Source organism: Acartia tonsa, chromosome 8, assembly GCF_053477335.1.
Source record: "Acartia tonsa isolate MP-2025a chromosome 8, ASM5347733v1, whole genome shotgun sequence".
Classification (NCBI taxonomy): Eukaryota; Metazoa; Arthropoda; class Copepoda; order Calanoida; family Acartiidae; genus Acartia; species Acartia tonsa.
Window position 1 is genome coordinate 3,743,386 of NC_137267.1, and position 25,001 is coordinate 3,768,386.

Below are 25,001 nucleotides of genomic sequence, written 5' to 3' on the forward strand. Positions count from 1 at the left end.
ATAAAATAGATATCGAAAAAAAAACCGAATTTTCTGTTAGTGCTGTATTAGTTAAAAAAAATACAAATCAGTTTTTTTTCTTTCACTGATGTATCCCTGCAATTAAAACTATAAAAAGTTAATAAATTATACAAAAATAATAATTTTTTAAAGTTCATTAAGGACGGCTTACTTCACTGAAAAAGGCACATTTTATCATAAAAAAAGCTTTTGAAAATACAAAAAAGGGCTGTTTAAATAAAAGTAATTTTACAATTCACCATAACGTTTTTAAAATATTAAGTTTTTAATGAAATCCTCTTTACGTTTAAAAAATATAAAACTCCTACTCTATATTTTATTACTCTTTGGTGTAAATTATGACTCAATATAATTCAAATCAAAGAAAAGTTTTCTTAAAGTATTTTTTCTTTTTAATTTCATTTTCCCTGATTTTTTTTGCATAATTTTATTTTAAGTCACATTTTTGCTGTAAAAAAATAGATAATAGGGCTATTAGAATGTAAATTTTTATAATTGTTTATTAAAAACAACTTTAAAAATATTATAGTATAGTCCAAGTCACAAATAAATCAAAACCTTTATTTTCCTGCATTTAAACTAAACTTATATGACAAATATTAAAAATCTTTAACGTTTTTAAAAATAAGGTGTTCAATTTAAAATAACTTTAAAATTTTTGTTACTCTATTTGAATGTTCTTAACTTTTTTATCTTCCTACGTTCAAATTTCAAAACCATATAATTGAAACGCACCTTTTAAGTTATAAATCAAAGAACTAAGATTTCCCTTATAAAACTACCTATCGAGCACTGACCCCCCCCCCCCCCCTAGATATAAGAAAATAAGGGAAGGTTGATTTTTCCTATGCCTAACAACTGCAGGGCCTTTACCTTATGCTATCTAGTTCTCAATATAACCTACCCTAACCTGACCTAAAGTAACAAACAAACCAAAACTACCCACCCCTCATTTTTTTCATAGGGGGGGGGGGCCCCGGGGGGGGGGGTGGTGGTGCTCGACAACTAAGAAGGAAATTACCATTCATAAGTAAGTTTGTTAAAGAAAAAACGTAGTTCAGTTGTCATAATTTAGAAAACATCTTTTAATGTAGCTAAAAATATTGTTATAAAAGTTTGGTTTAAAAGCTGAAATCATATGCTTAAAGTTTAAGCCATATGAATAAGAGGTTTCTACTTTATTTGTGATTTAGGCTTAGTAAAAAACTGCTGTTTAACTGCATTTTAAATCACTGTATTACAATTAATTGTCTTAAAATTATGTTTTTGGTGGTTTTCATGCATTCTTAAGGCACTTATTTCATATAAGTTTTTTTTGTAGCAAAGCTGCTCTATAAGTAGTTCACTTAACACTCAACATATTGTCCAGTTCGTCCGTTAAATCTGCCAGCATGGTACCGATGTCCTGCAGCACGTCGCCCGCCGTTCGGTTGGGCTTGCGCGTAGGCGTGTACAGAAGGCTTGACTGCCGGGTCAACGTGTTGTTGCCGTTTTCTGCTGGTGATGTTGTTGTGTTGTTAGTTAGGGGTGACTGAGGGGGTGGAGGGCCTGCAGGGGAGGAGGTGTCAAGGGGAGGTGGCGGCCCTGGGGTCTGAAAATACATAAAAATTTATAAATATTAAAGCCAAGGCAATCCCCGTGCTAAAATATTGAGTGCTACCTATGTTATGAAGAAAAAAAATTTTTTTTGGTGGTTTTCCTCAATTTTCTTCTTTTATTAGAAATAAATTGAAAATAGGGGGTGGGGGAGGGCATGCGTTTGTGTTTTTCTTTTTGGAAAGGACAACCCTATCCAAGGGACGTCCAAGCTTTTAATTTTGTTTGGGATAAAATGAGGGGTTTAGCACTCATTTACCCAACCATTGGACGTCTATGCCCTACCCCTTATTTGAATTAATTCAATAAAAACAAAATACATTCAAATACATTTTGGCTTGCAGAAAAGTTCTATAAATGAAGGGCGTACCTGTGAATTATTATCAGTAGGGTAGTGACTATAACCAGCCATGGCAAGGTCTAACTCCTCGCCGCTAGGCGGGGCGGGAAATTCCGGGGACAGACATTCGCCTGACAACGGTGGGGTGGATAAAGGTGGGCTTCCTGGCTCTGCAGGGGTGTTTTCCTCATTCTAAAAAAAATAGAGTAAAAATACACACAAATTTTTAAAATAGTACATTAAACTGTTATTTTCAAAAATAAGGTGGAGTTGGGGGTGGGTTAATGCAACAACTCAATTGGCACTTAGAATCCGAATTTTAGTGAGTTGACTTTAATATAATAATAGTATAATAACTATTATATCTAGGTTTAGTTTAAAAGCGAGAACATCTTATGTTTAACTAATTGATAAATATGATTTACCTGTAATTGTTGGAAGGCTAATGCTGGATTAGTTTTATATTTAATAGTTCCGCCTCTGTCGTTGGCAAAGGGTAACAAAATGTCGCCTTCCGTATTCAAACCTTAAAATATATCTTTTGTTCATAAGAAAAAAAAACATTTGGTAGTAGAATTTCTCATGAAAAGTAACAGGATGTCAGTCTGTCTGTACAAAGGATCTCGCTAAAATCACTATACTAATATGGTTCTCTTTTACAATGCTAATACTAATATATTCTAGGAAAGTTTGTGACTTCTTTTTTTGGGTGGGGGAGGGGGGGGGGGACGCTCTGAAAAAACGATCCTCTCAATTTTTTTTTACTTAAAAACATTAGAAATGAAGATTTGGAGGGGAGGCAACATCTAAGAATCCCCCCCCCCCCTCCTCCCTAATTTTTTATTTACTTTAAACAAAGATTAATATTGAACATGGGGGGGGGGGGGCGGGCGGTCGACTTACCCTTCTCCACCTCAAGTGCCCCTAAAAGCATCTAGAGGCGTAGCCTCCAGTTAATTAATAAATTAAATAATTCTTAATACACATTTAAGCATCAAGCATAATTACAGAGTTGAAGAAGGAAAGTTTTAATCTAAAACTTGTTGTGTGTTGAACAAGACATTTTACCTTCATCTTCTAGAGAAGAGAAATCCGGCTTCTTAACTTCAGGCAGCTGGAAATTATCTTGTTGTTGTACATACCCGCCATTTTGGCCACCGCCGTAATGTACATCAACCGCAGTGACAACCGACGTGCCGTGTTGTTGCGTCACAGTTGTTGTTGTTTTACTGTTGTTGTGATGATAACCGGTTGAGAAAGCCGGTTTTTGCGGCACCGGTGGGTAATAATCCTCGTAGGCGGCGGAATTGGGCGGCGACGGAGCGGGCAGCGGCTTGACTGTGGCCTGCGGCCGCGGTAACGTGCCGAATTGCGGCAAGGGGAATGGCCGCTGTTCCGCCATGCCAAACCTTGCCTCAACGCCAGTGCTGCGCACCTCTGGTTGATGGTGTCCTTGGTTGTGAGGGTTGTTGGCATACGCGGGATGACCGTTTATTTGACCGCTGACCGTTGATCGGCGAACTGCCGCCGGCCGGTCACCGTCCTCAAAGGATTTAAACTTTTGCCAGATTGAGGGTCGGTGGTCTTCGCTTTGACTACGTTCAAATCTGAAATTTTTATATATATTTTTAAAATGGATGTATCATTGCTATCATAGGACTCGTTTATTGATCATTTCGTTCATCCAGTAGGAGGGGAGGGGATGGCTAGTCCCATACAAGTTTAGATAACATGACAATCAGGTGTAAGATCAAAGTAATAATAAATCCATTATTTTAACAAAAGTTAAATCACAAGTCGATAAAATGTAGTTAAACTAGCATACCCATTTAAATTGTATCTATAACTAAATATTTCAATATGATTCATGCTATTACCTTCTCTGTGGTGCTTGCTGATGTTGATAATTCGCGCCAATAGATGGCATAGGAGTTGGGACCATTCCATTAATCACCCCCTCTCCCCTGCTCATCCACACCTCCCCCTCTGTGATAAGGGGCGGGGTTTCATGGTGGAAGGAGGAGAAGCGATGCTGGGGCATCCCCCCTCCTCCTCCACCCGAGGAGTGAGGCACCATGGGGGGAAGGCTGCTGTAGGGTAGCTGCTCTGGGTAGTATTGAACAGCTGATCCGCCGCCGCCATTTTGAGCGGGTATATACCCCATCTGTTGACCGCCAGACTGATGGTAGCCGCTGGAAGTTTCTGGACGCGCTACCTGGCCCAACTTTTTCAACTCCTTAACCTTTTTAATGCCGAGTAACAGGCGCTTTTGATGGCCCAAACGGTAGAAACCTATATCTTCCAGGTCTTCTATGGAGATTGTCAATAAATCGGCAACTGTTTTGTAACCCTAAAATATGAATTTTCATCAATATTTGATTTATTCTCATACAATTTAGAGGGCTATATTTTTAGTAGCGCAGTAATGTCCATAGCATTACAAGTTTCTTTGTTAGCTTTCATTTACCAAATATGTCATAAATTATTTTTTAATGTAGTTCTATTTCAATATTGCAAGAAGGTAAGAAAAGAAAAATAGCCTTAAACCTTCCCAGGAACTATGAGAAGCTATACTGAAAAAAGAATCATATCAGTTCAGTGGTTAGCGTGATAATTCGGTACAATTAGAAACAGAAAGCCAGACGATCATAGACATCCTGAGCTGGATCTTTAAATAATTTCAATGGTGCGCCAAATCGGGGTGCGCCGAATTGCAGCCAAACACAGCGCGGCATTTCGTAAAATGCTGTGCTCTTATTGGTGGAAAGTTGGCTCACCCCGATTTGGAGCACCATTGAAATGATTTAAAGATCCAGCTCTGTTACTTATATAAAAGGATTAAATTTTAGAATTTTAAAATTTTAACTTAACAAAATTGGATTATTTATTGCATCGTATTATAGACAGCTTCAAGCGAATATCATAATGAAAAATTATAAGATTAAAACCAGTTTTGTTAGCCCAGAGGGGCCGATGGCCAAAGCTAAAAAAATGGTGTTAATTTATGATTTTTAAAAAAATTTGGTGGAAAATGTAGTATGATGCTAAACATGATTATTCAGTATGGCAGAAAAACCAGTTCTAATCCAGCGGATATTAATCGGTTTCAAAGCCATATACTGGAAATAACCTAACCTGTTTTGCTAGAGTTGGTAGGTACTCCTGCAGCCTGAGGAGGGCCATAAACTGGTGAACACTGGCAGGCACATAATCAGGCAGACCATCACCTATGCCAAGCTCCTCGGCTGCAAGCTTCAGCTTCTTGCGGTGGTTAGGCTTCTTTATACCTAGAATAACAAGTTTATAATTTTATTTAATTCCTAATTAATTATTCAAACTATTTAGGTAAAGAAGTTGTATCAACTTTTTTGCTTTTTATTTAAGATAGCTAGCCGGTCCTTTCAGTAAGTATCACTAGTCGCCGGAAGAGAAAAGCAGTTTTTTGAAACAGGCTCTCTGAGATTATTACAGATTCTGATATATACATATATAGACTAATGAAAAATGCAAAAAACGAAATCAAAAGCGTTCCTTCTTGGGAGAAAATGCGAGAAAAAGATTTTTAGCTATTTTTAACCTAAAATTCACATTAGCAAGACTGTAAAAAAATATACACACATTTTAAACATGTCATTGCTCAGCACCTAGAAGTGGTAGAAAAATGCTATACATACCATTGTAAAGCTCATAACCTCTAGTTTTCATATTGGTATTTAACATTTTTGTACTATTATTAGTTTTTGAGCTATCCTCTGAAGTATACACAAGTTTTAAAAATGCAGTTTTTTCTTGAATTTTAAGTTTGATACTTCATTGTTACACAAACCTTATTCAAATTATATTACTTAGCACCTAGGAGTTATAATTATTATTAGTTATATAATTATTTTATGTAGGTAAAATTTTATAGTTTGGGTACTTTCAATTTTAGCTTAATTAAAAATTGTCTTTGAAATGTGTGTAGTTTGTAGTAAGAACTAAAAAGGGAGGGGGGGGGGGATTTTATACACTTATAGGAAATGAAATTCAGTATAAAGTTTTACCCTGGATGTTTTTGGGCTTGTTGTTATAATTATTAACCTTTTTGTAAAATGTCTTATGTGATTAAATCTACCAGTTAAACTTTAAAAATTGAATTTTGGCACTTTTCTTCTAGGGTCTAGTGGGTTAAAACAGCCCCCAAAACACTAAAATCTAAGGTCTGAGCATATTTTTTTTGGATATCAAGCCAATTTTTTTAATGTAAACCTTTTTTTACATAATTAAGCTAAGTAGTCACTTAAGATTTAATATTGGCACCTTCCTTCTTGGGGTTAGTAGGGTATAACACCCCCCAAAACACTAAAATTTAAGGCTTGAGCTTAGTTTTAGAGATATCAAGATGATTTTTTTAATTTAAAATTTATTCTCATAATTGAGATAAGTAGCCACTAATGATTTCATTTTAACACTTTCTATCTAGGGGATAGTGGGGTGAAACACCCCCCCCCCCCCCCCCCAATTGTAAACTTATAAGATCCAAGGTGAGAAGGAGAGTTTATACACTTATAGGCAATGGAATTCAGTATAAAATTTTGCTCTGGATGTTTGGGCTTGTTGTTATAGTTATAAACCTGATCATTGTAAAATCTCTTATATGATTAAATCTACCAGTAAAACTTAAGTTTGGCACTTTCCTTCTATGGACTAGTGGGGTCAAACTGCCCCCAAAACTACTAAAACTTTTAGTTCTTGGCTTATTTTTAAAAATATTGGGCTGATTTTCTTAATGAATATTTTTTTTTAAAATCACTATAGATTTCAATTAGGCACTCTCTTTCAAGAGAATCATTTGATAACTATAACAACAAGTCCAAACAGCCAGGGCAAAATATGATACTGAGATATAGATTTAATGTTAAAGGGGTTGTTTTACCCGTCTAGCCCAAGAAGGAAAGTGCTAAAATGAAATCTTTAGAGGATACTTATCTCAATTGTGATAATTAAAAAATCATCTTGATATCTCTAAAAATAAGCTCAAGCCTTTAATTTTAGTGTTTTGGGGGGTGTTATATCCCACTGACCCCAAGAAGGAAAGTGACGAAATTAAATCTTTAGTGACTACTTAGCTTAAATATGTAAAAAAAGGTTTACATTAAAAAAAATTGGCTTGATATCCAAAAAAAATATGCTCAGACCTTAGATTTTAGTGTTTTGGGGGCTGTTTTAACCCACTAGACCCTAGAAGAAAAGTGCCAAAATTCAATTTTTAAAGTTTTTCTGGTAGATTTAATCATATAAGACATTTTACAAAAAGGTTAATAAAGCCTAAAAACATCCAGGGCAAACATTTTTACTGAATTTCATTTCCTATAAGTGTACAAACTCCCCCCCCCCCTCCCTCCTTGGTTTTTAATACAAACTATACACATTTCAAGGACAATTTTCAATTAAGCTAAAATTGAACGTACCCAAAATATACAATTTTACCTACATAAAATAATTATATAACTAATATTAATTATAACTCCTAGATGCATAGGCGTCCAAGGGGGGGGGGTAATGGGGCGATTACCCCCCCAAACGATTTTGGGGGTGCCGTAGGCCCCCCAAAAAATTTTTTCATTTTACCCCCCCCCCCATTCAAAATTTACCCCTACCCTGGGGGTGCCGTAGGCACCCCCAACCATTTAGGAGGGGGTATTTACCCCCCCAAACAATTTTGGGGGGGGTAAATACCCCCCCCAAAATAAAAAATCTCTAATAAAAAAAATTTTTGCGCGCTTCGCGCGCATTTTTAATACTATGTATTTAATAAAATTTAAATTACCCTCTCCAAAAATTTTACCCCGGGGGTAAATTTTGGGGGGGGTAAACTAAATTTACCCCTGCCAACAGATTTCAGGGGGGGTAATTACCCCCCCCAAGCAAATTTTACCCCCGGGGTAAAAATTTTGGGGAGGGGTAAAAAAATTTGCGGCGCGCTTTGTGCTCCATTTTACCCCCCCAACCACAAATTACCCCCCCCTAAAAAAATTTTTACCCTCCCAAAATAAAAAGCTTGGACACCCCTGCCTAGATGCTACGAAATATAATTTGAAAAAGGTTTGTGTAATAATTATCAACCTTAAAATTCTCAAGAAAAAACTGCATTTTTAAAACTTGTGTATACTTCAGAGGTAGCTCAAAAACTAATAATAGTTCAAATACATTATATATCAATATGAAAACTAGAGGTTATGAGCTTTACAATGGTATGTATAGCATTTTTCTACCACTTCTAGGTGCTGAGCAATGACATGTTTAAAATTTGTATATATTCTTTTACAGGCTTGCTAATGTGAATTTTTGGTTAAAATTAGCTAAAATCTTTTTCCCGCATTTTCTCCCAAGAAGGAACGCTTTTGATTTCGTTTTTTGCATTTTTCATTAGTCTATATATGTATATATCAGAATCTGTAATAATCTCAGAGAGCCTGTTTCAAAAAACTGCTTTTCCCTTCCGGCGACCAGTGGTATTAGATGTAAAATTTTTCATAGAATTCAGATATGCAATCGGTTTTTTTGTAGACCTCTTATTTTTTAAGTAATTTAAGTTTTTTAAAAAAATAATTAAGTCGGTTTTAAGGTACTAAAACGCAACAAAATAAAAGAAGAAAATAGCCAGTATAAACAAAAATAGTAAGATCTTTAATTTGACACCTTACTTTTAAAATTCTGTTGAGTAATTGTTGAAAAAATCTATTTTTTTAACCTCGGTTTAATCAAAACATTAAACCTAAATATTTTCTCATACAGACATAAAAAATATGGGTTCATATATACCATTAGAATGAGAAAAATAATATGAATCCATTGTAAGCAAAATTGAAAAAGTTTAAAAAAATTGTAATAAAAAATAGAAAAAATAAAAAAGTTATTTTAAGAATTGTAACTACTAAACTAGCCAATCACAAATCGCAAAAATTGACGAATCGGGAAGCTTAATCTATAAAATTAACCTATAGAATTGCCAGAAAAAAAGGAGAACGTTCATACAATATATACAATAGATACTACAATAAATATAGTGATATTAAAGAACATGTAAAGAATGAAAAATTATGAACAAATATGCATCAGTCTGTTTATAAACTTCAAAACAATGCAGTTAAAAATACATTATTGTTTCTTGTGTTTAAAAAATATCTGCTACATTGCATTGTCTTTTGTTTAGGTTTTATTCAGGTTTTATTCAAGCTAACCCTTTAAAGCCGAAAATTATGATTCTTAAAATAAACTTATTTTTTTTATTAGGTATAGTTTTATAAAACTTTTTCAATTTTGCTTAGAATAGATTCGTAATATTTTTCTGATTCTAAAGGTATATATGAACCCATGTTTTTTATGTCTGTTTGAGAAAATATTTAGGTCTAAAGTTTTTATTAAACTGAGGTTAAAAAAATGGATTTTTTCAATAATTACTCAACAGAATTTTAAAAGTAAGGTGTCAAATTAAAGATCTTACTATTTTTGTTCATACTGGCCATTTTCTTCTTTTATTTTGTTGCGTTTTAGTACCTTAAAACCGACTTAATTATTTTTTTAAAAAAACTTAAATTACTTAAAAAATAAGAGGTCTACAAAAAAACCGATTGCATATCTGAATTCTATGAAAAATTTTACATCTACTACTTACTGAAAGGACCGGCTAGCTATCTTAAATAAAAAGCAAAAAAGTTGATACAACTTCTTTCGAAATATATATATGTTTAGTCCAGCCTTATTGGGAATGTACATTAATTATATTTTCCACTAAAATTAAGTACAAATTTTGTTATATTTTATTTATAAATATTATTTTAGAATTTTTGTGCAAAATATCATACAAATAAATATATTATCATTCATTAATGTGTTAATTTTAAATTAGTTAAATATTCATATTTTTCTTTTAAAATACAGAATATTTATTGACTTTTCATGATGGTTCCTGTAACAGTCCTAAATATGTAAGTATGCCCTTTAACTGTGTCCTGAAATTTTTTAACAAAGAAGTTGTATCAACTTTTTTGCTTTTTATTTAAGATAGCTAGCCGGTCCTTTCAGTAAGTAGTAGATGTAAAATTTTTCATAGAATTCAGATATGCAATCGGTTTTTTTGTAGACCTCTTATTTTTTAAGTAATTTAAGTTTTTAAAAAAAATAATTAAGTCGGTTTTAAGGTACTAAAACGCAACAAAATAAAAGAAAAAAATAGCCAGTATAAACAAAAATAGTAAGATCTCTAATTTGACACCTTACTTTTAAAATTCTGTTGAGTAATTGTTGAAAAAATCTATTTTTTTAACCTCGGTTTAATCAAAATATTAAACCTAAATATTTTCTCATACAGACATAAAAAATATGGGTTCATATATACCATTAGAATGAGAAAAATAATATGAATCCATTGTAAGCAAAATTGAAAAAGTTTTAAAAAATTGTAATAAAAAATAGAAAAAATAAAAAAGTTATTTTAAGAATTGTAACTACTAAACTAGCCAATCACAAATCGCAAAAATTGACGAATCGGGAAGCTTAATCTATAAAATTAACCTATAGAATTGCCAGAAAAAAAGGAGAACGTTCATACAATATATACAATAGATACTACAATAAATATAGTGATATTAAAGAACATGTAAAGAATGAAAAATTATGAACAAATATGCATCAGTCTGTTTATAAACTTCAAAACAATGCAGTTAAAAATACATTATTGTTTCTTGTGTTTAAAAAATATCTGCTACATTGCATTGTCTTTTGTTTAGGTTTTTTTCAGGTTTGGTTTAAGCTAACCCTTTAAAGCCGAAAATTATGATTCTTAAAATAAACTTTTTTTTTTATTATAGTTTTATAAAACTTTTTCAATTTTGCTTAGAATAGATTCGTAATATTTTTCTGATTCTAAAGGTATATATGAACCCATGTTTTTTATGTCTGTTTGAGAAAATATTTAGGTCTAAAGTTTTTATTAAACCGAGGTTAAAAAAATAGATTTTTTCAACAATTACTCAACAGAATTTTAAAAGTAAGGTGTCAAATTAAAGATCTTACTATTTTTGTTCATACTGGCTATTTTCTTCTTTTATTTTGTTGCGTTTTAGTACCTTAAAACCGACTTAATTATTTTTTTAAAAAACTTAAATTACTTAAAAAATAAGAGGTCTACAAAAAAACCGATTGCATATCTGAATTCTATGAAAAATTTTACATCTACTACTTACTGAAAGGACCGGCTAGCTATCTTAAATAAAAAGCAAAAAAGTTGATACAACTTCTTTATAAATAAGTATATTTGGACATATAAATTAATATAAGGAAGATGATTAAAGTCCCTCAACAAATTTTAATGTTCGTTTGTCATAAAATCTAATTTTAAAGCTTCGCTTCTATGGATGTTGTCATCCTTGTTTCTCCATGTCCTAAATCGAATTAAACGTCACACGTACCTATGGCCGTAAAATCTTCCGGCGTCATCCTTGACACTGTCTGTAGGTCGTAGCCAGCAGTTATGAACAGGGAATAGTATTCAGAAAATCGAAGCTGGGATAACCAACAGTTTATTATCTCCTCCCAACCAACGCCTAAAAAACATAAAGAATTATTTTTAAGAAAAAAATTAAATATAATGATATATCCTATGATTTAATGTAGAAAAAGTTTTAGTTTGTAGCGAAGGATCTCGGTATCCGTTGAACCGGTATGGTTCTCCTTTACAGTGTAGCTTCTCATAGATCCTGGAAAAATTTATAACTATTTCATGGTTTGGGGGGGGGGGGGCGGGGGGGGGGGGGGTAATTCCACACTTTTCCCCATCCAACTTTAAGTGTCCCTAAATGCATCTAGGTTTATTACTATTTTGGGGAAGGGTAACTCAACCCTCCAAAGAGAAATCACCCATAAAAGTGTATTTATATAGAACAAATATTCTAAACCTAATAGGTAAGGTTTTCGTTTTTTATAAGGTATTAAAAATACTGTAAACCCTATCAAAAAAGTCTTACTTTTAGAAATGAATAATCATACCTACTTAGGTTTTTAGTTCTATTTTCAAAGATCACATACAATGATACAACCTTCCTACTACTTTAGTATCTGTATATAATATATACAACAAACTCCCCCCCCCCCCCCCAACCTTATTTTCTATCTATTTCAAAATAAGGGGGAGGGGGCACTCTATTGGAAACCGCGATGAATATTTAGTACCTTCTCTGATCATAGCCGCATAGTCCAAGGTTGACACACCATCTGTACTTCTGAACAGACTGCTGGAACTGCAGGTAGAAAGGCTGCCATTCGAAGAATTCCTGAAAAGTAAATGTGTAAGCACTAAGTCGAAAAGAATGGTTCCTGCAGGGAGGGAAGGGACACTGGACTGTAAATTACACTGGTAGCCAAAGTTTTATAACCAATAATTTAATCTACAAAAGGGTAATTTTGTTTAAGAATATTGTGAATGTATATTTAATATGTAATGCTTTGTATTATCCCTTACTACATACTCCAAGATATAATAACTACACTCAAATTTGATCAATAAATTCTAGTTTCATGAAAATGCTTAGAAACAAAAAAAAAGGGTTTCGAACAAACCCTTTTCCTAAAATTTTGATAGCTTATTATTGCATCGGTATTAGGAATAAGGTATACCCAACAAGCAAAAAAAATCTAAATCAATATTTTGGGGGCAGATATAAAGTTCGTTATTTCTTCTATATAATGCCGCTAAAATCACGAAACCTTTACAAGTTTTTTTTTCTGAATTGATTCAGATTTTAGTTACAGCTACTATAATATTTATAAAGACCTTACTATAGCTCATACGAAAAAAAAGACAAACCTGGAGCATAGTGAAACCGAGGACTGTTTCCTGGAATTGCTGGAACCTACGGACTCCTGGCTTCCAAAAGTTCGCATTGATTGTCTGTTCGGGTCTTGCCGACTAAAATAATTATTTTAAATGGCAGAGTGACTTAGGGAGGGAGAGGACATGTGAATGTAATTTACATTAGAACCCAAAGTTTTATAAACATTTGCTCTTACATCTTGCCTTATAATCTTTGATTCCTGATGGTTCAAACTAGGCGTGTCCAAATTTTTCAGCCAAATTTATCACCCTACAGGCATTATAAAATCAAAATATACCCTATAATTGCACAACATTTATCTTAAAGTCCTAACTGTGCATATTTACGCATGTCTTCAGGCAAATACCTTTGAAAATAGAAAAAAAGCATTTGTATTTTTTGTAAAATATCTAAATAAAATCTATATTACCTGTTTATTTGAGAGCCATAAGTAAAAGTTGTATTCATCCCTATGGAACCTTAAAAAAAATAAATATGACAAAAAATAAATATGGAAATTGGTGCTTCACCTAGAGCACTAAGCCCACCTCACTTATTTACTCACTCAGTCAGGGTGAGGACTTTTAACTCTAAGGTTTAATTAATAAGTTTTCTCATTGACTTAAAAGTTTGGAGACTTTTCTTAAATCTTAATTGTCTAATACAAAATAGCAGTGTCCAAACTTTCCACAAACCACCTCATCTATATAAGGTTTAATTTTGTTTATCATAGTTGGGAGTGTACATAAATTTATATTCCATTGTCTTATCCCTTAATATCCCTGCTATCAATAAAATCTTAGCTTAAATTTTCACCTGTAGAAGAAATACTTGACAGTCTTCGCTGCTGCTTTTGAGCGGCTGTGGCTACGGCAGCCGCCATTCTATAGTGGCCGCTATTCCCGCTGTCCTCCGCAGAATTATTTGTCTTATCACTGTTTAAACTTGTGTTAGATGCCCTGGAACCATAGATATTATAGATAAGGCAGTAGGTAGTTAAATTAAATTTAATTTGTGTTTCAAAGAAAATATTGACTACTAACTTAATTAAACTTATTACTTATTTTCTATATTGTACTTGTACAGCCTGTACGCAGTCTACAGCTTCTCTCTGCGCACTTAAACCAAATAAACACTCTAGATTAATCTAAAATATTTGACCAAATCCAAGTTCCTAGGCTAGTCTAGTAATTAGGGTTTCCTTACATTACGGAATATGTAGGTCTAAAGAAACCTTAACCCCTAGACTAGAATTTTTATCTTATTTGACTTATTATTGGCTTGTTATTGCTGAGCTTCTTTCAAAAAATTCTGAAAGTAGTAGCAAGATTTTATGCTTTTTTCAGCTTTTTTAATTCTATAATATTCTATTCCTGGTATGAAAGCCCCCATTTGAGGAGGGGTTAAGGGGGGCGGACGCCCACCCACTATCACTACTACTAGCCACGCTGTTGCGGCTGCCGCGCGGCGCATTTCCTGCCGCCGGCGATAGCTCAGTCTGCTGCGAGTGGCCGCCCATCATCGAGGGTTGATAATGGCCGCCCAACGGCGAGGGCGATGGGGTTGAAGTGGACATTGACCGGCTAATGACTGGTGGAAAGGGTTCTTTGAAGTCGGATGGCCGCATTACTCCGCCCCTGGTAGCCGCGGATTCACTGTGAAACGACCGCAGGGCGCGCGGTAAAACTTTTCTATAGATTGGTTCCTGTGTTGAGGGGTCGTTACATGTGCTATATAAACCTAGAAGAAAATATAAATGAAAAAAATCACGAAACCTTTATTTTTAAATTGAATGCAGTAATTCTACTCCGACTAGAGAAGTCCAATGGGGGGTGGGGAGTAAAGGGGCGATTACCCATTATATAGCCTCTAGGGGCTTTGCCCCAAGAGATGATAAAAAAAAGTTAAGGTGAAATTTAAAAAAAACAAAAAAAACAAGGACCAAGGAAATCTTCTACAAAAAAAAGGACCAAGGATATCTCCTACAAAAAAAATGGGGGGGGGGGGATTTTTTTGTTTTGGGGGGGTTGGGGGTGTCCCACCCCTCAAGAAAATAGCCTAAAACCACCACAGGACCAGTAGGTATATTCCCTGAAGAGTAGAATCCGATCGGTTCAGTGGTTACCGAGATCTTAAGCTTCAGACGGACGGACGGACAGACAGACATCAAGCTACTTTGTATTACAGATAACCCCCCCTCCCCAAAAAAAAACCCGTAGTCTTATTGGTTGGCTAAAAAGCTGGGTACTACATTAAAAGTGCCCCAATTTTTCAACCAATTGTCTTAATCATTAATCTCTCTGTAGATTCTTAAAATCAAAATATATTACCTTCACTAAGAGAACTCTCATAAGATTTATCTAAACATCCTTCCTCATTATTTGTACTGCTGTGTGTACTGTTAGTGTTATAGTACCCATGAGTGTACTGTGCTAGTTCACTGGCTGTACTGTAGGTGTCCCCACTGTTCCCGCTGTGTACTGAGTCAGGGTACGAGGGATAGGCATCCGTGTTGCCAGGGTACATCATCTCCTTAAAAAATACAAAAATAGTCAAGGATCTAAAGGTATAAGACAATGAACTATGAATTGATGCACATTCCTAATGATGGTACACAAAATTACCCCTTCTGTAGATTGCAAACAGTCTAGTTGTTTAAACGTTTTGACACTCAACTTAATTTACCACCTAATCAAAATTTATTAAAAGTTCCCAAAGTTGAATAAGAAAATTTATTATAAAACTTTGGGGACTTATGTACTAAATAGCCCTCCCCCCCCTGAAAAGAGAAGTGAAAGCTTCCATAAAATATTGCAATATTCAGGGATAGCGGGGACATTAGACTGTAAATAACCACGTTTGCTTATTCATTGGGTTAAAACTTTCGATAACTTTCCACGAAAAAAAAACTAAAAATCATAGGATTAATCCCTATTAAATTGGACTAAGCCTTCTTTTAAATTATTTTTTTATTTTTCTGTTCGCGAAAAACTGTCTATAACACTAGGCGATAAATATCTATTCATGCTTGTTTTATGAGTTAAAATTTTTTCATTGTGGCTTCGAAACCGATTAATATCCGCTGGATTACAACCGTTCTCAGCATCGTATTACAGACAATTTTTCATCGATAATAAAACTAAACTGGCTTTAATCTTTAATTTTAATTTTAATATCTGCGGAAAGCTATCCACGATGCGATAAATAACCATTTTCATATTTATTTATACTTCGATGTAAATTTATGTTTTTATGGTTGTTTAAATTCATAATTTCAAATTATACACATTAGCTTTTCTAAAAAATATGACTTAACAAAAAGCTAATTTTTAAGGGAGGGAAAAGACATTGGGGTGTAAATTACACTTGTACCTAAAGCAAGTTTTATAGATACATTATCTAATTCGATGGCTCATGCATGGAACTCTGGGTATTTTTATGGAATTTGATTGGTTGGTTTCATCTTTAAGAATGTATATCAATTTATCAACGATTTGCTTATCCCTTAAGATCCATAAGATTTTTACTTTTACAATTTTCTGGTATGATTTTATTTATTGCAATTAGAACAAGAAAAGGTATGTACATAAGTTTCGTAGCAATAACAAGCTAACAATATTTTTATAAAAACAAAAAGAACATATTTTTTCACTCGAAATACAAATAATACAAATTAATTAATTGGAGTGTTGTCCGAAAGAGGGGACAATGTGCTGTTTATTACACTTTTCTCCAAAGTTTTATAATAACTTATTCTTATTCGTTGGCAAAACAACTTTGGGGACTTTAGTTAATTTTGGATTGTTTGTTTCATAAAGTTGACTGATCAAACGTTTTAACCACTTATCTAATACAAGTTGTGCATCATCAATGGGGTTGTAAATAATTTTTCGCTCATTGTCTTATCGCTTATCTCTTATCCCTGAGTTATGTTTTGAAATCTGACAAAAAATAAGCCAGTTAAAGAAATACTAGCGGCTTCGCCCCTAGCCTCTAAGGGCTTTGCCCTAAGAGGTGATCAAAAAAATTGGACCAAGGAAATCTTCAGAAAAAAAAGTAGGGGGTTTTTTTTGTTTTTTGGGGGGGTTGGGGGTGTCCCAACCCCCAATAAAATAGCCTAAACCCACCACAGGACCAGTAGGTATATTCCCTAAAGAGTAGAATCCGATCGGTTCAGCAGTTACCGAGATCTTACGGGACGGACAGACATCATTCTACTTTGTATTATAGAAAGATAGGCAAATAATTTAAGCTAATAACAATAATTTAATAACAATATAATTTATTTCTTAAAATTTTTATAAAATCTAGTAGCTGTGCTATACTACCTAATAATTGTAATGATTTTTAAGAAACTAGCTACTTCAAACCTCTCTGCAAAAAAGGACTGTTTTTTGTAAAAATTAATCATTATTTAATCATAACCTAACTATTCATTTAACAAGATATCTGTATGTATGTATATTTAGGTCTTGGAAGGCCTACATTAATGGAAATAAAATCATAAAAGGGTTATTAACATAAGATTTTTGTAGATTTTTAATGTGATTTTGGACGATTTTTCACAAATTTTTTTAGCGAGCCTCACTAATTTTAGTGAGGCGGTGAGCCAAAAGTTTTTAAAGAATCCACCTCTCTGTTTTCTTTATATTTATAACACTCTCCATCAAAAAAATTCTAAATGTGTAGAAAAGTCAAATTTAAAAATAAAATTTCTTGTCCAAAAACTAAGCTTAAACAGTCTTTTTAAGTTTTCTCAAGTTTATTTTGAAGATTGCAAAAAAATTGGGCTTAACAGCACTTAACACTTGAAAGCAAAAACTTTTTGCAAATTTACAATTTTTCAACAGTGGGCCATTACACCCTCTCCCCCCCAGATTGTATTGAAATGATGATGTATTTGTAATCATTGAGGAAGGGGACACTGGGCTGTTTCTTACTCTAGTCCCCAAAGTTTTGTAATAATGTTTTGATGAAACTTTGGGGGCTTTCAGTTAATCTAGATTAGTTGGTTCATTAACTTAAAAGTTAAAACTTTCAACTACTAATTACAATCTACAGCTGATGTAATTTAGTGTATCATTATTGGGGATGTACATCAATTTATCGGCCATTGTCTTATCCCTTTACATCCCTGTTATGTGATGCTTTTACATAAAGTTCAGAAAAACAATGTTAGAGCCTTTCACCCCCCCCCCCCTTAACACACAATGGTTAAACAAATTCATAACAAATATGTAGGGGGCCGGGGGTGGGGGGGAGTCCATTTCGATATGAGAGATAGTGTTAAAACTTTCATTCTGCAACAAATTTAGCATTTTCCGTTAGATTTTAGGAGAGACCTAAAAAAGCCTTTTCAACTCCATCCCAAAATTTTTTTTTTTTATTTACATAAAAGTATATATAGAGGGATTATGGATAAAATGTCAGACATTGCACATTGGGGCATATCAGCCAAAAAGGGGATTTAATTATTTAGAGCCCGAATTTCGTGTTCAAAATGTCAAATTAGAATGGTTGAGGTCAGGGAATGCATTTCTTAACTTATCAGAGTAGTATGAAAATTTTTCAGTAGCGCAGCTACTCTATCACTAGCTTTTTTGGCCCTTTAAAGTGTATCTATGTCAATTGTAGTCCGATTTTAGTGTTCAAAGTGTCAAATTAGGGGTTGTTGGGGCCTGGGAATTCATTTCGGTAGAAGGGGAGGGGATGGTGTAAAGGGGGTGGATGGGAAATCCTTATTTTAGTCAGCTACAAGTTTGTTCAGTGATAATAAATCCATTATAAATGTAGGCATGATTGACATCAATTTTTATAAACTAATATCTATATTTATAATGAAATTATGATTCTTGTTTACTGTTTATCTGTATATTAACCCTTAACGGTTAGGGGGAGGGGGTCGTTTCTACCCCCCTCCTCCCCTCCGTTTTTTTCTATCATATTTTCTGTGTGTGAAAGATAGAGGGCTATAAATAAGTGACTTCTTAACTATGGCTATGCCACATAACTGAGAGTTGGAATTTTTTGAATATCTCCAGCCTGGCGGGTACTGCATGCCAGCAAACCTGACAGGTTCATCCAGATAAAAAGCAAAACATTTTTTCTGACTTAAACAAAGCCTTTTATCTTAGTAAAATATCATCTAGTAGTAAACCCTTATGTAAAATATAGGTATTCAAGTCAATTTTAGGTTCCAGGTATGATCTTGAAGGTCCTGATCCTCCAGGTCTCTAGAAATCTTTAAAAGCCTCCTTTGGCCGCAATTTTTGACTTAGAGAATTCAAATTTTAAATTTAAGCTTTTCTTGTATGTCTACATAACGTATTAAAATTAAGATCCGCCGCCGTTTTTCCGCCACCCGCCGACTGCGGCGGCTGGCAGCTGCCAAGTACAGCTGCAGCTGCCAAAATTTATGTTTTGAGATTTATAATATAAATTTACATAAAGATAAACATTTTCTGAAAAAATTGTATTTGTAGCTTCAAAAAAAAGAAAATAACAGCTTTTTGAAATTTTTAAGGTTGTTGAATAAAAGAGCGAAGTAAGCGAAAATTGACTTTAAATCACTTGTAGTCGGAAATTCATTATCAATCAGGGGACCTGCAAAAAGAACCCCCTCCCCCCCGACCGATAAATGTGCGACAAGGGGCCCAACTGTTAAGGGTTAATTAACAAACAGGGATCTAAGGGACAAAACAATGACCGATTAATATATGTATCATTGTATATTGTATATACCTACTACATAATATTGATACATCAAATTATATTACGAAATTGATTACTGTAGATGACAATTAGTGATTAAAATATTTCAACACTCTACTTAATGAACCAAGCAATAAAAAATCAATAAAACTTCCTAAAGTTTTTAGCCCAAAAAATATAAAAATTTTATTTTAAAACTTTGGGGACTAGTGTAATAAACAGCCCAATGTCCCCTCTAAAATTTATCTAAACACTCTAAAATAATAGACATAATATACGTGGATATTATAACTGGGTAAATTTTGTTGTCAATTTAGGTTGCTAATTTAGTCCTCATTTATTGGTCAGTTCTTACGTCCAGTATGAGGGGAGGGGATATCGTTATATTAGCATGCTGGAAAGACCATTTCATTTTAGTTGGAGAAAATATGGTGCAACATGCAAGTAATTATATATCCCTTATTAAGATTCTAATTTCGGGTTGTTACAATATTGACAGGAAGAATTATCTAATAAATTAGCGCAGCAATATCAAACTTGAAAAAACCCATATATTTTAGAGGTAAAATAAAGCAGGGATTTAATGAAATAAAACAACTATGTTATTAAATTTTGACTTTAAAAGCGCCTTTAAAAGTATTTTCTTACAAACTTTTTGTGCACCCACCTTCAGAAAACAGGCAAAAAAACCCTACGGGGGCGCGGGGGGGTAAATGAAACCAGTACAGGCGATTATAATATGTCTTTGGGCAATCAAATATCGCTTTTTTAGCCGGTGGCACCCGGTGAAAACATGTTTCCTGATACTGTCTACCTAAATGTTGATTTTAAAACAAACAAAAATAAACTAAAATCTTGACTTCAACTAGAATTATGTAGGACTAATATCTTCAATTTGTGCTTTTTTCTTTTATATTCTCAATATACATGTAATGCATGACTCAACAAAAGTTATTTTGTCTAATTACGTTAATTCTAAGAGATTTTATAATACTTTTAAAATTGTTGGTGAAACACACAAAATATGCCTTTTTCTGTAAGAAATTTTTTGCATTTCTTAACTTCCAGGCATTAGAAAGCTTACTTAAAAGGCGTAATTTTACGATTCCTTTGACATCTTATGTAATATGGATATAATAATACTCATAGAATGATTAAAACTTGATTTGGGGGTGGTGAATAAAATCCCCTGGTTGCCCGTATGTGCATTGGTAGTGATTCTACAGGGATCTAAAGGGATTAGAAATTGATGTACATCCCCAATGACGATTAACAATATTACCTCTACTGTAGATTACAATTAGTGGTTAAAACGGACACTGAATCAATTCAGCCTTTAGCTTATTTATGGGGCCAAAGAGATATTGTTTGAAATTTTAAATCATTATGGTACAAAAAGTACCTACTGTTTCTTAAAAATAATTCCTTACTCTACACAAAATCTATTGAAAGACATTAAGTTAAAGAGTAGCTGCGCTACTTTGGACGTACCTGGGCCGTCGAATAAATAGGGTCCACTGGTTCATTGCCGCCAGAACCCGGTATCATCGGTGGCAGCACCGCCTTGGCCCCACCGGTCCGCCGGTTCAACCCAAGTTTTCTCATTCTTAACGCTAATTCTCTTGTGTTACGTCATCTATGGTTTCTGAAATAAAAACATAAATTTTCAATTATCTATGCCAATAAAAATCAATATACTAAGTTTTGAATTTTAATCTGTAATTAGCTTGATATATTATAAATCAAGATATAAAAGAAAGAAGTTTATTGTGCCCATAAAAAGGGGATAAATTAAATAAAAAACTTTTGGCCGAAGTATCCCCAATAAGAGCTTCAAAAAGAAACAAGAATAATGTTAATCCAAAAGTAAGTTTTTCATATATTTGTTAGTTCCGCTTTTAAAGATGTTATCAAACTTGTTTGTTTATAACTAACCAATCATATTAAATCTTGTAAAAAATGACCCTATATTCAAAACCATTGTTAAGTTTCAATCAAGTAAAAATACTGAAAGTCATAGCTCCTTAAAATATCAATATGTTTACCCAAAACATCAAAAAAATTTATTACAACATAGTAAAATTTGTAAATGCGTAGCTACTTGATAATTAGATAATGGACGATAGATTAAGGTACAACCATAACGATAATAAACAAAATTACCCTTTTCTTAGAATGCCTTAAAGTTTGGAGACTAGCTTGGAACTAACAAATCCCAATTCAATAAGCAGATCCCTTATTATAGAAAAGCTTCGCTTTTAATAACTTAACTTAATATATTTGAATAAAGTTTAATTTAATTGAATATGGCACTATCTGGGGACACCTAGCCCCCCTCCCCTCCACTTCCTTCAAAATTCAATGATTATACCAAACAATCACCCCCCCCCCCCCCATTAGTTTAGTTCAAGGATATTTCATATTATTATTCTTAAAAATCGAGGTTGAGGGATTTGAATTCCGAAAAATAATGAATAATGTTTCAATATGAAAAAGGATTTAAAGACCTTCCCTAAAAAAAAATTGCCTAAACCTTGTCCAAGATAAACAAAAAACTTATCTTAAAGAATGATCTAACTTTATAGATCAATTTATTCTTCGTTTTTACTAGCGAAAAAGTTAGATGCAAGATAATTTCTAAGTTTTTTTGGGTTATCAATGAAAAACTACGTAAATATGAATGCAGAGTCTACACTGCATACTCACTGTAGATTATAAACTGACAATTACAGATTTAGACCTACAGAAATGCAATGATCATATAATGGCTGCGCTTTCTTTAATAATTTTCAGTATCTTTATCCAGATATCTGGCAAGACCGGTAAATAGCCGGTAAATTGATGTACATGCCCAATGATGATATTTACATATTCAACCATTCTGTTGATTACAATTGTGGTTAAATCGTTTGGACACTCAACTTAATGAACCAACAAATTAAAATACTTTGAAAGTCCCCAAAGTTGTAAAGCTAACGAATAAGAAAACATAATTATAAAAGTTTGGGTACTAGTGTAATAAAGAGTCCAATGTCCCCTCCCTTACTGATCCTTATACCTTTCTTTGGTCCCAATTCTCCACCCCCAATTTTATTAATAGGAAACAATAAAACCAAAATATATCCTTCAATCCATTCGGATAAAGTAATCAGTAATATTAATAACAAGGATAATTATGTTTATCAGTAGCACACATTATTGGTTGAAAAGTTAAGGAACCAACCAATACAAATTGATTATAGGTTATAACAGTGTTGTTAAGCCGAAGCCAGGGCCGTTATTTTCGTTAAAAAAAGGCTCCAGGTTAACTAGAAGAAGAAATTTTTATTAATTATAATTTGGTAACTCTGTTCTGTCTTGTGCAAATGCCCCTTTTAGGTTTTTCAGGTCCATTTTTATCAAAAATATAACTTTTAAACCTTCAAAAGTCAATAATAGACATGGCAAAAATATTTTGATGAGTTTTTCTTGTTTTTAGGTCGGAGCCGGAGCCAAATCCGGAGCCGCACCAAAATCAAACGGCTCCGCAACGCTGGTTTTTAAGGAAACAAATAGGATAAAGTTGTTTTCAAACTTTGAACAGCAGTATAATTTACAGTTCAATATCCCCTCCCTGTGTGATATGATACCATAGTCGAGGTGATGTCAAAATATATTCAGCAATGACTAATTTTTGATCAATTTTACCTATCGCCATATTCCTTATTTTAACCCCTTTCTTAGACACCTACGATACTTTAATTTTCGCGGGGAGAAGTATTTTCTGTAAAAGCTATAATATAAAATAGTAAGGTCTTGTCTGAAGCTAAAGATCTATGAAATGACAGGTCTGGGGAGGTTGTGCTTTTCTAGAAATGTCATGGGTTGGTTTGAGGCTATTTTCCGACACTATCCCCTTGCCTGCTAGAAAAAAGCAGCTAGTGATTTATGAAAGAAAAAATATTTAAGGTTTATTTTTATTAAGGAAATGTTAATGGAAAATTAAATACAACAAAATCATAAAAAAATGAATATTCCCGCATTATAAACATAAACAAAAAAAGCAGATTTTGAGATAGACAAATCATTTATCGAATTAGATATTTAAAATAAGTGTCACTAGAGGCCTCTAGAAGCGTATTCACTTATATATGTATAAAGAATCTATAAAAAAAACTATAAAAAAAACTTAAAATTAATGTCTATAACAAATGTATAATGATGTCCTAAATAGTCTCATAATAATCATAATTATCATAGAAAATATAGCAATCAAAATTCCAATAGCAACCTTTATTTCAAGAAAGATTCACTCATACTAAATTTACTTTTTTGTGCTTGGTTTTTCCAAATTTATTAAAAGCCATGAAACGCTTGTAATCAACTTGATGAACTACTAATCCGCGGTTCTAAAGTCATACTGGAACAAGGATGACAACATCCATAAACGCAAAGCTAAAATTATAAGAAAGGACAAACGAACAATAACACTTGTAGGTTGTCAGAACTTAAAAAGAGAAAATTAATTTCTAAGTCTAAACGATATTTTAAATAAATGTTGTAAAATAGATAAAAATAAGCATTTTTTAACGTACGGAATTTCTGATAACGATAATAGAGTTGTTACGCGTTCTACTACGTACCTAACTTTTATAGGAATCATCATGCAAAGTTTGAAGTTGATAGGACAATTCTATTAAGCCTAATTAACGAAAAAAGCTAATCGTTAGGTAAATTATTAAAAGGCTTCGCTTATAAAAATCATTAAATAAGGGGGGGGGGGGAAGTTTTGCCACTTTCGCGTAAACAGTGTGCTGTGGACTAGGTATTGATTTTAGATTATAGGTTATTTAGGATAAAAGTTTACTTTTGGGTATTAGTTCACGTATATTTCATCATTTTTTGAATAGGTCTCCAGGTTCAGGTGCTGCAGGCTGGAAGGTCGTTTCTGGACAGGTAAAAAAATTAAAAAATTTTTGTTTGAAGAGTTAGAGAGCAACTTATAAAACGAAATATGCTTCTTTTTGAATGTTATTAACATATCTGCAGAAAAAATTAAATTCGGCCTCCAGGTTCAGGTGCTGCAGGCCTCCAGGTACACTCTGGACAGGTAAAAATTAAAAAAATTTATTTGAATAGTTAGAGGTACACTTATTAAACGAAATATGCATCTTTTTGAATGTTATTACTATATTAGAAGAAAAAATGACAATTGGCCTCCAGGTTCAGGTGCTGCAGGCCTCCAGGTACACTCTGGACAGGTAAAAATTAAGTTTTCTTATTTGAAGAGTTAGAGGTACACTTATTTAACCAAATATGCATCTTTATGGATGTTATCATCATATTTGCAGAAAAATTTAAAATCGGCCTCCAGGTTCAGGTGCTGCAGGCCTCCAGGTACACTCTGGACAAGTAAAAATTAAAATTTCTTATTTGAAGAGTTAGATGTACACTTATAAAACAAAATATGCATCTTTTTGGATGTTATTACCATATTTGAA

At 33.3% G+C, this 25,001-nt stretch overlaps 1 protein-coding gene across 1 annotated transcript in view; it reads right to left on the bottom strand.

The window, feature by feature from the left end:
• Positions 1–1,030: 1,030 nt before the first annotated feature.
• Positions 1,031–25,001, bottom strand: part of LOC145325831 (uncharacterized) — a 173,254-nt gene continuing 149,283 nt past the window's right edge. Inside the window, exons 3-16 of the mRNA XM_080168798.1 lie at positions 21,013–21,166; positions 15,141–15,342; positions 14,183–14,550; positions 13,627–13,768; positions 13,241–13,289; positions 12,804–12,905; positions 12,170–12,270; positions 11,410–11,544; positions 5,093–5,244; positions 3,835–4,307; positions 3,026–3,564; positions 2,383–2,483; positions 1,988–2,149; positions 1,031–1,612 (exon numbers count right to left, since the gene is read on the bottom strand). Of these exons, the coding sequence (XP_080024924.1) occupies positions 1,364–1,612; positions 1,988–2,149; positions 2,383–2,483; positions 3,026–3,564; positions 3,835–4,307; positions 5,093–5,244; positions 11,410–11,544; positions 12,170–12,270; positions 12,804–12,905; positions 13,241–13,289; positions 13,627–13,768; positions 14,183–14,550; positions 15,141–15,342; positions 21,013–21,126 (2,889 nt within the window). The 5' untranslated portion in view covers positions 21,127–21,166 and the 3' untranslated portion in view covers positions 1,031–1,363. The remainder of the gene's footprint in view (positions 1,613–1,987; positions 2,150–2,382; positions 2,484–3,025; positions 3,565–3,834; positions 4,308–5,092; positions 5,245–11,409; positions 11,545–12,169; positions 12,271–12,803; positions 12,906–13,240; positions 13,290–13,626; positions 13,769–14,182; positions 14,551–15,140; positions 15,343–21,012; positions 21,167–25,001) is intronic.